The 15,539-nt window shown below is 43.6% G+C and overlaps 1 protein-coding gene across 3 annotated transcripts in view; it reads left to right on the forward strand.

The window, feature by feature from the left end:
* The window catches only part of MTARC2 (mitochondrial amidoxime reducing component 2), a 37,405-nt gene extending 23,427 nt beyond the window's left edge, over positions 1-13,978 (forward strand). Inside the window, exons 5-8 of one of the 3 annotated variants that reach the window (XM_043569207.1) lie at positions 1,801-1,862; positions 1,950-2,021; positions 3,786-3,916; positions 13,097-13,978. In XM_043569207.1, the coding sequence (XP_043425142.1) occupies positions 1,801-1,862; positions 1,950-2,021; positions 3,786-3,912 (261 nt within the window). In that variant the 3' untranslated portion in view covers positions 3,913-3,916; positions 13,097-13,978. The remainder of the gene's footprint in view (positions 1-1,800; positions 1,863-1,949; positions 2,022-3,785; positions 3,917-13,096) is intronic. The other 2 variants (XM_043569208.1, XM_043569209.1) reach the window with 2 other exon arrangements.
* Positions 13,979-15,539: the final 1,561 nt, after the last annotated feature.

Consider the following 15,539-nt stretch of genomic DNA (forward strand, 5'->3'; position numbering starts at 1 on the left):
TTTTTGAGACAGGGAGAGACAGAGCATGAACAGGGGAGGGTCAGAGAGAGGGAGACACAGGATCCGAAGCGGGCTCCAGGCTCCGAGATGCCAGCACAGAGCCCAACGCGGGGCTGGAACCCACGGACCGCGAGATCATGACCTGAGCCGAAGTCGGCCGCTTAACCGACTGAGCCACCCAGGCGCCCCGGGAACACAGACTCTATTTCGTTACAGCACTGCTTTCATAAATGGTGGGTGGGAACCCAGGGCATCCACAGAGACCGCTTTACGTCAGCTGTGCTCGTATCCTGTAGGAGATTTGTGAGGTGGAAAGACCCCATTAGGTACTGGAGTGCCTTTCCTGTGTTTGCCAAGTCACCCCGCTAGGCCTGGGGGGGTTAATGCACCCCTGCCAGAGCGCCAGAGCATGACTGGAACCTGGTTAGCGGGGTGGAAGAGGAAACATTACGTGTTAGTCCCTCCCCACTGCTCTGCCCTGCCGCCAGCAGAAACTCTCATGTCCCCTGAGGGGGAGTAAAGGACCAGATGAGACGAAATGATGCCTCATTTCCTTACCTGGAGACTGACTTCTCACCAAATCCCTTGGACCTATGGCTTCCAAACCTCACTTGGGTTGAGAGCAGGAAACAAGTTCTCAAGGGACATTCTTATCGCATGTGATGCAATAACAGATGGCTCCCTGTTAGCAAGAGAGTCCTATAACATGCCCTCGTTATACGTGTGTGCTGTGTGTGTGTGTACGAGTATGTGTATCTATGTATATATAATGTCATCTGTATGATCTCCATCTGTATGTGTATACATGTACATATGTGTATGTGTAGACGGATGAATAGAGACAGAGATTGATTTACAAGCTGGGTGGTTAGAAGCCCTGCCCTCAGAATCTGAAGTTTCAAACCTAGAGAACATTTTGCAATCTTGGCAGGTCTGTGTTTCTTTGTGCAAAATGGGGATCATAATAGTTCCTTCTTTAAAGTTGTGAGGATTTACTAAAGCCCTGAGGCAGATGTCGGCACTACCCACTGTTCAAGGGCGGGGAAGCAAGGCAGGGCCCGTGACTGTGGACTCTGCCCACACTCCCCGCCCCCAGGGCAGGCTGCCTCTCCGTGGATGTGGAAGTGTTGAATGTGTGAATCTCATAACTGACTTCCCTTGGGTGATGTCCCACTTGTCAAAGAACCATCAGATTTTTTTAAATGTCTAATGTTTATTTACTTTTGAGAGAGAGAGAGAGAGAGAGAGAGAGAGGCAGAGGGGCAGAGAGGGGAGGGGCAGAGAGAGAGAGGGAGACACAGAATCCGAAACGGGCTCCAAGCTCTGAGCTGTCAGCACAGAGCCCGATGTGGGCTCGAACTCAAACCGTGAGATCATGGCCTGAGCCGAAGTCGGATACTTAACCAACTGAGCCACCCAGGCGCCCCCAAAGAACCATCAGATTTTAACGTGGCTTCCACTGTAGCTTAGCTATTAAGGACAAAGTGGGATTGTCTTGCAAGTTATACATTTCTCATTATATATCAACAAGTTGCCCTTCTAGTTCACTTATGAATCTCATGGCCAACTGCCCCCCAGATAAGGTCTGTTCTTGCCGTACTGATAGAGTCCGGTTTCTGAGACCGGGAGTGAGGAGCTGGATCCTGGACTCACCGATGTGCTGTGTTCCCTTGCGTCCCTTTGGGACATGTTTCTTGGTGTCTTGCTCGCTGCCTTCTTGTTTCATAGTTGGTAGCAGCCAAAGAATAAACTGCTTTGAAGACTAATGAAATCACAAGATGACCTATCCTTTCCTCTTAGGATACCTGGGATGAGCTCCTCATTGGCAGCGTAGAGATGAAAAAGGTTTTGGCTTGCCCCAGGTAAGCGTTCTCTCGAGAGTCAACCTCTGGGGTGTGGCACGTTCATTGGCTTGTGGCTCTACCTAGCTCTTGGTTTTTGAATGACAGGTGCATTTTGACCACTGTAGACCCAGATACCGGAGTGATAGACAGGAAGGAGCCACTGGAAACCCTGAAGAGGTAAACAGCAATGTGTCCAATGTACTTTGAATATTATCCCCGTCCTAGAATTACCTGTGGGTGTAGGTGCCCTGTGTGAGCACCTTTCACTCCACCTTCTGGTTGGTATGTGTCTGTTAGTGGAAGTTGCCTCCTCTTTTTTTTTTTTTTTAATTTTTTTTTTTAACATTTATTTATTTTTGAGACAGAGAGAGACAGAGCGTGACCAGGGGAGGGGCAGAGAGAGAGGGAGACACAGAATCTGAAACAGGCTCCAGGCTCTGAGCTGTTAGCACAGAGCCTGACACGGGGCTTGAACTCACAGACAGTGAGATCATGACCCGAGATGCTTAACCGACCGAGCCACCCAGGCGCCCCATGCCTCCTCTTTTTTTATGGACTAATCTTCTAGTACTTTTGGCAATTTTTTTTAAGTTTATTTATTTATTTTGATAGAGCGCACAAGCAGGGGAAGGGCAGAAAGAGAGAGGGGGAGAGAGAATCCCAAGCAGGCTCCGCACTGTCAGGACACAGCCCGATTCGGGGCTCGATCTCACAAACCGTGAGATCATGACCTGAGCCGCTATCAAGTTTATATATTTATTTTGAGAGAGAGAAAGCCAGCAGGGGAGGGGTAAAGAGAGAGGGAGAGAGAGAATGCCAAGCAGGTTCCAAGCTGCCAGCACAGAGCCTGACGTGGGGTTTGAACTCACAAAACCGTGAGATCATGACCTGAGCAGAAACCAGAGTCAGACGCTTAACCGACTGAGCCACCCGGGTGCCCCTCTCACATCAATTTTTAATAACATTCAATATGTATTTCTAAATTAAGACCTCAAATACTGTAATTATTTTTATTAGACTCAACATCAAGGAATGTGAGACTAATTGAAGTTGTATAATGAAATATTAGAAATACGGGAACACAATGAGTTGTCAGTTTGTTTATTGAGGAACTTCTTTTATGGCAGGTGTTTTGTTTTGATATTTAAGGAATTTGGGTTGACTTTAGTTATAAATGCAGAACGTGTTTTTAAAACTAAGTTAACAGTTTTTGGGGAGATGTATTCTATTTTGTTTCCCTTTGGTCTGTTTTATTATTTGTTTTCAGTGGGTTTAAGTTAGAAGAAGAGGTTAATGATAGACTCCCACTCTTTGGGGTCTATTATTCAAATATACAGTTGTTTTGTTTTTTGATTTTTGAGATTCAGTTAGTTTTCTTTAGATAGGGCTTTAAAAAAAAAAAACTTTGCCAATAGTCAAGCCCCATGCCATTTTTTTTTATTAAAATTTTTTTTAATGTTTATTTGTTTTTGAGAGAGAAAGAGAGTGAGTGGGGAAGGGGCAGAGAGAGAGAGGGAGATGCAGAATTGGAAGCAGGCTCCAGGCTCCAAGCCGTCAGCACAGAGCCCAATGTGGGGCTCGAACCTACGAACTGTGAGATCATGACCTGAGCTGAAGTCGGACGCTTAACCGACTGAGCCACCCAGCCACCCCGTTTATTTATTTTTTAATGTACTACTTATTTTGAGTTACACATATAAGTTTTTTCTTTTGGCCTCAAGCTGAAGCCAGGGAAAAATTGGTTAGACTCTGAGGATGCTTCTTGAAAAACCAGGATTATGTGCGGTTTGACTAATTGCCCCCAGACTTCTCTGTCCAAGGAGCAGAAAAGGCTTGCTGCTTATTTATAGGTCACCTGAGGATAAAAACCCGAATTCTGTTGAGAGCACTTAGATTCCTATTTCCCTTTTGTGCCTGACGGTGAATTTTTGCTTCTTTCAGCTACCGCCTGTGTGATCCTTCTGAGAAGCAGATCTACAAGTCGTCGCCACTTTTTGGGGTCTATTACTCAGTGGAGAAAGTCGGCAGCTTGAACGTTGGTGACCCCGTGTATCGGATGGTACCGTGACATGGTATGGCGAAGGGCCGGCTTTGCTGCCGGAACGCAGCGCCTCAAAGCCATGGCCGCGTTCTCCGGTGTTGACATGTTTTTATGTTTTGCTGCTGTAACTCTTAGCAGAATGAGCGGTCTGGGTCCTGCTCTTGGGAGTTGGAAAAGTGCCTTTTCTTTTTCTTCCCTCAGCAATCTGATTTGGTCCAACTGGGCTTCTCTCACACTTCCCATTTGCTTATAAAATGCTGACGCAGGAGCCCCAGCAGAAGACAGGTAGATGTTCTCAGTTCATTGAGGAATAAGGAAATAAAGGTGAGCAGGTCACCAGAGTTCTGTATCGATTTTTTTTTCTGTCTCTGTTAGTGAAAGGAAGGGAAGTGCTTCATTATTCAATATCAACTTGGAGAAAAACATTGAATACTTTTTGTAAAATTTATTAAAAATTGTTTTTAAATGTATTTTTGAGAGAGAGAGGGAGAGAGAGAGAGAGGCAGAGTGCAAGTATGGGAGGGGCAGAGAGAGAGGGAGACACAAAGCCTGAAGCAGGCTCCAGGCTCTGAGCTGTCAGCACAGAGCCTGATGTGGGGCTTGAACTCACGAACTGTGAGATCATGACCTGAGCCGAAGTCAGACACTTAACCAACGGAGTCACCCAGACCCTAAAAAATTTATTTTTAAAATATGATTTAAAGTTTGAAAAGTATCAGTGCATCAAGGTGCCTGGATTCTGAATCGTGAGGCATAAAATAATGTTCTCACACTGATTTCATCAGGCCAAATAAAACCTTGATGCCTGGAGCATAATGCCTGACCCCCAAATTATAGAAATAAAGTCATTTGGAAGACTTTCTCAAATGACTCTTCTCAAAAAACCAAATTGAATTTTGAAAGTTACCTCATGTATGAAACTCTTGACCATCCTTCTTTCTAATTCTGGCCTGACCTTCTCACCTTCTCGCTTGACAATCATTTTTTTTTTTTAATGTTTATTTTTGATAGAGCATGAGCAGGGGAGGGGCAGAGAGCGATGGAGACACAGAATCTGAAATAGGCCCCAGGCCCTGAGCTGTCAGCACAGAGCCCGATGCGGGGCTTGAACTTACGAACCATGAGATCATGACCCGAGCTGAAGTCAAACCCTTAACCGACTGAGCCACCCAGGTGCCCCTCACTCGACAATCCTTGAGGACAATGTGGGGCAACAGTCCAGACAGTCTAGATCCAGCAGCGGGTAGACTTGGGTTCATGATCCTAGCAGCTCCATTTCCTAACTTGGTTGAGTTATTTAACCTCTTAGCCTTAGTACCCTTATCTGCAAAGTGGGAATACAGATAGTTGTCCCTAAAACAATCAAAGTGATTTTGAGGATTAATTTACATTAAGTTGCAGCATTGCAACAGAAATGTGGGGCATCTCAGGTGGGGGCAGCTAGCATGGGCCAGGAAGGAATTTACCCAGGGAAGAACAAAGGAGGTAGCAGTTTATTGAATACACAGCAAGGGAGCAGGGGCGAGATCCCAAAAGAGGGACTGTCTGCCACGAGGTGGTGGTGGTGGTGGTGGGGCTATAGTTACAGAGCAGAGTGATGGAGTGTGGGGACGTGTGGAATTTCCCCTTTTTGGCGGTGTTAGGAACTGTGCCCAATTTTAAGTAGATAGTTAGGGCTTAAAGCTTAACGAGCCTGTTTGCATCCAGCTCCGTGTTCGCTGGGGGCCCTTTTGCCTTGTTCAAGTTTCCATAGCTCAAGCCTGTTGCCTAAAAGCAGGCTCTACAAGAAACATAAGAAATGCTCAGTAAATATTAGCCATGATTTTTATTGTCATCATTGCAAAGGGCCTCCTAGGAAGACTGGCAGAAGTCAGCAAAGGGTAAACATTCTTACCAGAATCAGCTCTTCTGAATCTGTCTGTAGTGCCCAGCTGAGAGAGAAAAATACAATTTCATGTTGCCCCTTCCTTTCCAAATCCAAACCTGTTGTTTATAGATCCTTTCTCTCCCAGGGGTAACCATTGCCTTTCTGCCTGTCTTGTTTTGTTTAACTGGTCTTGGCTTTCTGCCTGTCTGGAATTTGGGGTTGTTGGTTCTTTCTTTTAGCTGTCCTTGAGACTGACTCTAGCTTTGGGGAAGGTAATATCCATTGCCCCCTCATTGAGGACCATCTTTTATCCAAGGGGGGTTATTCAGTACTGCCAGAAATACTTCATGTTTATTTATTTTTGAGAGAGAGAGAGAGCGAGCAAGAGAGCGTGGGGTGTGGGGAGGAGCAGAGGGAGAGGGAGACACAGAATCGGAAGCAGTCTCCAGGCTCCGAGCTGTCAGCACAGACCTGACACAGAGCTCGAACTCACAATACGCGAGATCATGACCTGAGCTGAAGTTGGATGCTTAACCAACTGAGCCACCCAGGCGCTCCTGCCAGAAATATTTAAAATTCAAACTATAAACCAAGAGGGAGAAAAGCAAATTGGGGATAATGTAGTTGGATGCGTGGATCAACCCCTACTATCATTTAAGTTGCAATCCAAATTTTTTAAGGAATTGAAAACAGCTGTCCTTATCTGACAGATCTTTTGCAAAATACAAGTCAGCTCTAGAGGCAATTCAAAATTCACCTGTTCCTTTACCAATCCCAAAGCTGTTCCTGTCTATTTCAAAAAACCTATAAATTATTGGCCTAAGGAAACAAAAGTCCTTGGCAGACCTTCCATTCTTTCTGTGTTCCTTAAAGTTGTACACATCTTATCATGTCTTTGAAATTTAAGCATAGCCCACAATCAGGTACCTGAGACTAAGGGGAGAAAAGAAAAAAGAAGAGAGGCCTTTTTGAAAATATAAACTACTCTAAGGGCACTTGTGCCCAAACTCTAGCAGGCCTCCTTAATTCCAGACACAGATACAAATCTTAAAACTCTTCGTCAGCAATACTAGTAACTCTAAGGTTTTTACATCTGTGTGTTTTGAGTGTATGTTATGAATGTGACATATTTTCCTACCTCTGGATGGTAGTGCTAAAATTAATTTGTAAAAGAGCTCCATTTTGTTGGTGTGAAGGCAAGCATTTGTAAGGATTGGGCATTCTAGAACTCTCAAAAAGATAGAAACTAACCCAAATGTTTTCCAGCTTCACGTGATCTGAGGAAATATTTGGTATTAAAGCTAACTCAAGGTTGTTGGTCTATTAAAATAGACATGTCTTTTAGAGTACCAATATTAAATATAAAACTTTTGTCCTACTTGAGTTTACTAGCTAAATAAGTACTTGTTATCACTTAGAGGATTTGTAAACAAAAGCATAATAGCTTGAGAGAATGAATGAGTTCTCCTCATGTCTCATAGTTTTTGTGGTTAATCTTTTTCTTTTTTCTGTTTATTAATTTATTTTGAGAGGGAGAGAGCATGAGTGGGGGTGGGGCAGAGAGAGAGAGGGAGAGAGAGAAACCCAAGCAGGCTCCACAGCTGTCAGCATAGAGCCTGATTAGGGGCTCATCCCATGAACCATGAGATCATGACCAGAGCTGAAACCAAGAATTGGACGCTTAATTCTACTCAGCCACCCAGACACCCCTTCGCGGCTAATCTATACATAATTGTTGGGAGCTGTTAAAAAACAAAGTTCAACCAAATAAATTTGAAGATCTAACTAGCTTTATCAGGCAGCAGCCCATCTAGCAAGTACTGGGGAGCTCCGAGGAGTTGTTCAAAATGGAGGGTTTTTATAGAAATGGTGGGGGTGGGGGGGGTGGGCGAGTAAGTTATTAGCAAAAGAAAAGGATAGTTCCAGGCAGGAACAGGAGGTCTTGACCTGCAGATCACTTCAGCTTCCTTTGGGGGATGGAGAGGGCCTAGGTGGTGATTCCTTGGTCCCCATCAGAAAATTCCTGACTGATTCATTAAGACTACATTTCTGGGGCAATTAGATTAGGTTTTAAGCCTCAGTCTACTGACTTGAGGCCTTACCCCATGTGATACCATTTTGGGCCTGTGGTTTTCTTTGTAACAGAGCAAATGACTTAGATATAAATTTGATTTATATATAAATTTAGATATAAATTTGAAATAAGAGCCTGTAGATGCAATTCTTCTTACAACAGTTCTATATTATGGTGTGTGTACTTACAATTAGTCTCCCCAAATCTTTTTGTAAACGGAAACAAGTTTTGCTAAGTTAAATTTCTTGAGTATCTAGATTATTTCCAAATGAGATAAAATACTGGAACATTGATTAAATCTAGGTTTATCTGCTTTGGCTTTCTTATTACAGAGAAACTAAAAATAAATTTGGGTCTGTTAATAAGCATGTTTGTGCTTCATTGGAAGGCTGTACTTCGAAAAAGCACATCATGGTGTCTGTTGTCAATCGGATGGGGGCCCCCAAATGCGGAACGAATGATTAGGTGGAAGCTGGTGGAAAGGGCCATGATCAAGAATTCACCTGAGGCAAACAAACAAACAAACAAACAAACAAAACAAACAAAAAAAGAGTTCACCTGAGGCAGAACAAAGGTACAAGTTTATTGAATACACTTCAAGGGGGTAGCAGGAAGGACAGCTGAGGAGAGATCATCAGCAATGAAGCAGTGGGCTGGGGCTGTTTGTATTTATTTATTTATTTATTTATTTATTTATTTATTTATATTATTTTATTTTATTTTTTTGCTGGGGCTGTTTTTATTTATTTATTTATTTTTTATTTTTATTTTTTTATTTTATTTTATTATTTTTTTTTGCTGGGGCTGTTTTTAAAGGGGGAAGAGGAAGAGGTGTGGCGACATGGAATTTTCCCTTTTTCCCTTTTTTGGTACCTGTGCCTGGTTGTAAGTAGCCTATTGGTCAGTTTGGGCTTATGGATATTTCGAGGTGGGTCACCTGATGGGCCTGTCTGTATTCAGCCAGGTGGTCGCTGGAGACCCTTTTGTCTTGCTCTCTCATTCCTGAAAGTGGCCTCTAGGGGCACTTGGGTGGCTCAGTTGGTTAAGCGTGTGACTTTGGCTCAGGTCATGATCTCATGGTTCGTGAGTTCAAGCCCCGTATGGGGCTCTCTGCTGTCAGCACGGAGCCCACTTTGGATTCTCTGTCCCCTCTCTCTCTGCCCCTGCCCTGCTCATTTTCTCTCTTTCAAAAATAAATACACATTAAAATAATAATAATAATAATAATAATCATAATAATAAAAGGGGCCTCTACTCCCATGTGTCTAGAAATTTAAAAATGTATTGGTAAATTTACATATCTAAAGAACACTGGTGTAACAGTTCATAATTGCTTACTGCTTAATTTTAGTTAACGTTTCTAAAGGTTAAAAATTTGAGTTCATATATATAATTAAAGTTACTAAAATTAATAAGAGAACATCTCCATATGCCAGGAATGTAGGATGTGTTTTCAGTAACAGAAGGTATAAGAAATAGAAATCTATTTTTTTTGTTGAGGGAAAAGAAAATAATTTTGTCCTAAGGTGAGGCTCATTGTTCAAAGAAGAAAAGCATAGCACAAAATCAAAATGTAAAAAATAATAGTAACGATAAAGTTGTAGAAGGTTTGTGGAAAAGGAGTCCTTGAAGAGGAATTTTAATGTGGTCAACCTGGCTAACATTAAAATTAATTTATTTACAAATAAGTTTTATTTATTTATTTAAAAAAATTTTTTTAACGTTTATTTATTTTTGAGACAGAGACAGAGCATGAACAGGGGAGGGGCAGAGAGAGAGGGAGACACAGAATCCGAAGCGGGCTCCAGGCTCTGAGCCGTCAGCACAGAGCCCGATGCAGGGCTCGAACTCACGGACCGTGAGATCATGACCTGAGCCGAAGTCGGACGCTTAACCGACTGAGCCACCCAGGCGCCCCTACAAATAAGTTTTAATATCAAAACTAAGTTGGTGCAAAATTAGAATTTGGGGTTCTGTCTGTTAAAAAGACAAAAGTTTTTCTTTTTTCCTCCTGGACTTTTGGTCTGCTTAAGTCTTTTTGAGCTGGAACATTCCTAACAGATTTGCTAATAAACTAATTGGACTTATCTGATACGTCACATTACATGAGAAGCATTGTCAAATAAGCAGTAATACTAAGCCTTCTTTATGTTGCATTGTAAAATTGTGGCAAGTGGATGAGGTCCATTGTTCTTTTGGAAAAACCAAAAAGGCCCCTCATTGCCAGGCTTTTGCCACCTTGACGTCCTCACAACATGGCAGCGGTCTGCTCCTGACGTAAGAAAATGAAGGCGGGCGGACAGTGGCTGTAGACAAAATGAACAGTCGGAATTATGGGAAACCCAAGAAGGCCGCTTGGTTCTCCCTGGCTCCCTGACCAGCCCCATGTTTCAGCTTTTGCGTTCTTTCACCCACCATACTACATTTAAGATGACTCCAATTACACACAGACGTTGGTGGAGAGACATCTATAAAACTGCAAAAGTCTGAAATAAAACAAAACAAAATGAAACCGTTTTCATTCCCAGAGACCCCAGACCTCCCTCTCTCTAGACCCTTTGCGCACCTGTACCTTGGAATCATTCGACGGCCAGTCGGTATGGGTTATCAGTATGCCCCTTCAGAAAAGGACCAAAGAGGGTGATAGACTTGAAGTATGTAAACCTCGAGTGTGTGACTATCACAGAGAAAAAGCAAAAACATCGGACCCGTGAATGCCGCACAGAGGGTCAACAGAAGGTTCGAGAACTACAGAGCACAGCCGACAGTGGTGCAAATTCCTTAAATTTTGAGCACAACTCTGTTAAGCTGAGGGTCTGATCAAGAAGGGGGAATTGTAGGGACGCCTGGGTGGCTCAGTCGGTTAAGTGTCCGACTTTGGCTCAGGTCACGATCTCACCGTTCATGAGTTCAAGCCCCACGTCCGGCTCTGGGCTGATGGCTCAGAGCCTGGAGCCTGCTTCCGATTCTGTGTCTCCCTCTCTCTCTCTGCCCTTCCCCCGTTCATGCTCTGTCTCTCTCTGTCTCAAAAATAAATACACGTTAAAAAAAAAATTTTAAAAAAGAAGGGGGAATTGTTAACAAGAAAACCACAGCCCCACAATGGCTTCACTTAGGTTAAGGTTTCAAGTCAGTAAACCAAGACTTACTGTATAACCTGACTGCAGTTTCAACCCCCCAGGAATGTAATTTTTAACCAGGCAACGTGGAATTTCCTGGTCAGTAGAATTGCTGGATAGACCCCTTGCCTAAACAGCACATTCCTTGCTAATAAAGTCCTTCCCTCCCCTCCCCTTCCCTCCCCTCCCCTCCCCGTCCTCTCTCTTTCTTTCTTTCTTTCTTTCTTTCTTTCTTTCTTTCTTTCTTTCTTTCTCTCTCTCTCTCTCTCTCTCTCTCTCTCTCTTTCTCTCTCTCTCTCTCATCTTCTCTCTGCCTTTAAAAACCTTCCTTTTGTTTAGCACAGGTCCCCTCTACTTGCTAGATGTGATGTTGCCTGATTTATGAATCATTTAATAAAGTCGATTAGATCTTCCAGTTCACTCAGTTAAATTTTGCTCTTTAACACACGCGTGGGGTGGACTGGAGCCAAGAGGGGATGTGAAGGGCCAAGCAGGGGTGACGGCGTAAGACGTACGCAGGGTGCATGCTGTGGGTGTGGTGAGGGATGTGTGAGTGCCCAGACCCTTCACGTGACAGAGATGCTGTTGGCCACTGGGCCCCAAGCTCCCTTTCAGCTTTATTATCCAGCACTGCCCCCCGCCCCCCGCCCCTACACACCACAGGCACTTGTCCTGCCGTCCATGCCCCAGAAGCATAGAGAACTTTCTTCTCTGCTGGGCATTTCTGTTTGGCTTTAAAAATAATGGTAACATTACTTATCTACTTTGTGAGCCTACTATGATTTTTGCATTCTGAATCCTTAATATGACAGGTTGATTAAAGCTTTACAAAAATAGCAGTTAATATTTGCACTGGGGTTACTTATCCATTTAAAATTTAAAACTTAATTATAGAAGAGTTTACCTGTTCCATTATGAATGCAATACATGTTCCTCATGGTGGATTTAGAAAATACCAGCAAAGTTGAGGAAAGAAATCACCCCGTGTCACTGTTTAAAAATTTTATTCTGGAGGCGCCCGGGTGGCTCAGTTGGTTAAGAGTCCGACTCTTGATCTTGGGTCAGGTCATGATTTCATGGTGTGTGGGATCGAGCCCCACGTTGGGCTCTGTGCTGACAGTGTGGATTCTGCTTGGGATTCTCTCTCTGTCTACCCCTGCCCCACTCTCTCTCTCATAAAAAATTTTTTTTTTAATTCTGGTGTTTTTTTGTTTGTTTAATGTAGCCATAATGTGTGTGTGTGTGTGTGTGTGTGTATGTAATATGTACATATAATTCATAATATATGCATGTATAATATATATCATACAGATATATATTATATCATATATGTATGCAGATATATATCATACATATATGATAAATATATGCAGAAGTATGTATCATACACATTTCCAGAGACCTCCAGCCTTTTCAAAGGTCATTCTGATGGCTTCATAGCATTACGTTGTAGAAATAAATAAGCACCATTTTAGAGTATTTGACACTGGGACTACATCCAATTTTGTTGTAAATAATATTATAATATATATCTTTGTATGCAGAGTCACTTTCAAATCAAGTTTTCTGTAAGGTAGATTGCTAAAGTGGAATTATTGACTTGTGGGAAACAGACATATTCTTTAACATCTTGACTAATGGCTTTCTTTTTAATGTTTTTAAAATTGTTGTCTTAATGTTTATTTATTTTTTGAGAGAGAGAGAGAGAGACAGAGTGCAAGCTGGGGAGGGGCGGAGAGAGAGGGAGTCACAGAATCTGAAGCAGGCTCCAGGCTCTGAGCTGTCAGCACAGAGCCCAACGCGGGGCTCGAACTCATGGACCGTGAGATCATGACCTGAGCCGAAGTCGGACGCTTAACCGACTGAGCCACCCAGGCGCCCTTTGACTAATGGCTTTCAAAAGTGTTCTTCCCTCGTGTGCCACCTCATGTCATGTGAGAGAGATCCGGGCTCTGGGCCCTTGCCAGAACTGGGCGGGCCACTCAGTCTTAATAGGCTGCTCTTTTCCATGAAGGTAATTTGGCCCGGGACAAACGGGTTCATGTTTCCTGCATTTTAACTATATTGAGTGACTGTTCTGTGAGTGTGTGAGTTATTTATGACCTGTAGGAGAAAAAACCAAATAATCAGAGGTCCTTGTCATTTATCCAGGTTTCCACGTCCCGGAGGCTTTGATGAGGACTTTACCGACAGCCGCCAACACCACCTCGGCACGTCCTGTGCTACCCAGCCCTTGACCGTCTTCACCCTGGAGCCGAATCTCTTTGTAACGCATGCTCCACGTTAATGCAGGAAAAGTATTAGAGGTGATTCAGCAATAAGGAGGTATATAGGTTGGACGTAATGAGGATTCTTTAAATAAATAAAATTGTCTATGAAATTATTTGGAATGTTGCTCTAGCGATGACACTTTTTAACCCCTGACGTTACTGTTGGTGAGTAAAGAAAGTCTAAAGAATCAGTCAAAAAGCCGCAGATTTCTTTTTCCCACGTGTTTACATCCTCTCCCCTGTCGTTCGTGTTTTTAGGAGAAATGGGAAACAAGATCATTGTTTTCTGATGTGCCTTATACGTGTTCCCACAAATCCTTGATGTTGGCCTTCACACGGCGGTTGAATCCTGCCAACATTTGCTCATGTGTTCTGGACCCCATATTAGGGAATCGGGTTGTACTTGAGTATGGAAGTTATTTTGTAGATCTTGTTTTCATTTTCGATTAAGCCCTATATAAAAGCAATTTGTCTGTAACCACCAGGTCCACTGCCTGGAATTTCAAGTATGACAAAGAAAACATGGGCTTTTAAAACGAATGGAATGTTGAGAGCAGGCGTGAGGAGCACGAGCGCATTTTTTTAGGTGCAGATAATTTTTAGGTACAAATAATCCGGTGCAAAAAAAAAAAAAAAAAAAGAGAAATGAACTATTTTGGTATGACTAAACAAAAATCCTCACTGAAGTAATGCGTGGATGCGTTAACCCACTTACAGTGTTGGGGTTTATTATTAATAAATGTGAATCTCAGTTGTAACTTTCCCTTTGGTATTTCTGAGTCTGCTTCCATGGCTTTTCTCATTTTATATTAGAATTTCGGTCACTGTCATGCATTTTTCTTGACCCTTTTCTGAGTAGCGTGGCAGAGAGCTTCCTTGCAAAGGAATGAGCGGACTCCACGGACGTTTACCTCCTGCGGTTGGTGGGGGTCGGGGTGCATCGTGAACGACACGGTCCACCTGAGGCGCGACGGCCAGTGACGGCGAGGAGACTGGCCAGTGGCCAGTGAAGAGCAGCTCTTCCTTGGCTGGGTTCTGGGACTGAAATGAACCTCCATTCCCAGCGCCCTGTGAGGAGAAAGGGTTAAGTTAGCTCTGTCCCCGGCTAAGGTTTGGAAATGATGACGTTGAAAAATCATGCCAACTGTAAAGTCGGCCATTGAAATGGAGAAGCAGATTTTTCCTTTTAAAGTTCTGGAGAGGGGCGCCTGGGTGGCTCAGTCGGTGAAGTGACTTTGGCTCAGGTCATGGTCTCCTGGCTTGTGAGTTCAAGCCCCACGTCGGGCTCTGTGCTGACAGCTCGGAGCCTGGAGCCTGCTTTGGATTCTGTGCCTCCCTCGCTCTCTCTGCCCCTCCCCCACTCATGCTCTGTCTCTCTCTCTCTCTCTCTGTCAAAAATAAGTAAACATTAAAAAAAATTTTTTTTTAAAGTTCTGAAGAGAAAAAATTTCAGAAGAGAGGTGCTTGGTTGGCTCAGTCAGAAGAACGTGTGACTCTTGATCTTGCGGTCGTGAGTTCAGGCCCTACATTGGGTGTGGAGATTATTTAAATGAATAAATAAATACAAATTAAAAAAAATTATGTTTATTTTTGAGAGAAAGAGCATGGGCAGGGGAGGGGCGAGAGGGAGGGAGACGCAGAATCCCAAGCAGGCTCCGGGCTCCGAGCTATCAGCACAGAGCCTGATGCAGAGCTCTAACCCATGAACTGTGAGATCATGACCCGAGCTGAAGTTGGATGTTTAACCAACTGAGCCACCTAGGCGCCCCAATAAATACAAATTTAAAAAATAAATTTCTGAATAGAAATCAGGGAGGGGGATAAACAGAAATACACAAAATTAGTGCCCATGAGCCCTCTCATCTGTGGAGAACGTGGAGGATAGGGGTGAGTCCTGTGTCATGCTGGGGAGTGTTGCCCTTCACTCTATTCTCATGGCACACTTCACCATCAATCACCATTTCTCCGTAGGAAGCTAGATTTACCGAATCCCCTTCTTCTTCCAGCTCATTCCTAGAAGGAGCAAGGTCATTGATGTACCGTTAGCAGTTGAAGCAATTCTGACCTCTGTACTCTGAACACAGTTCCTGGCTTTCACTGGAGTCAGGGAGGGAGAGGGTGACTTGGGATTGAAAGAGAGAATAGGACACATCGAATCTGTTTAGGCCTAAATAACTATGGTGAAGAACAACGTTCAAGGACAGATCTTCCCAGAGCACTAAAGGGCCCCCAGTGTGTATTGTCAACTGGGAAAAAGGATTCGCTGTGCTTTGGGGACTCTCCCTTTATCGATTTAAGATAATCTCCTTTCGTGTGGGCAATTT

The sequence above is a fragment of the Prionailurus bengalensis genome, chromosome E4 (genome assembly GCF_016509475.1).
Source record: "Prionailurus bengalensis isolate Pbe53 chromosome E4, Fcat_Pben_1.1_paternal_pri, whole genome shotgun sequence".
NCBI lineage: Eukaryota > Metazoa > Chordata > Mammalia > Carnivora > Felidae > Prionailurus > Prionailurus bengalensis.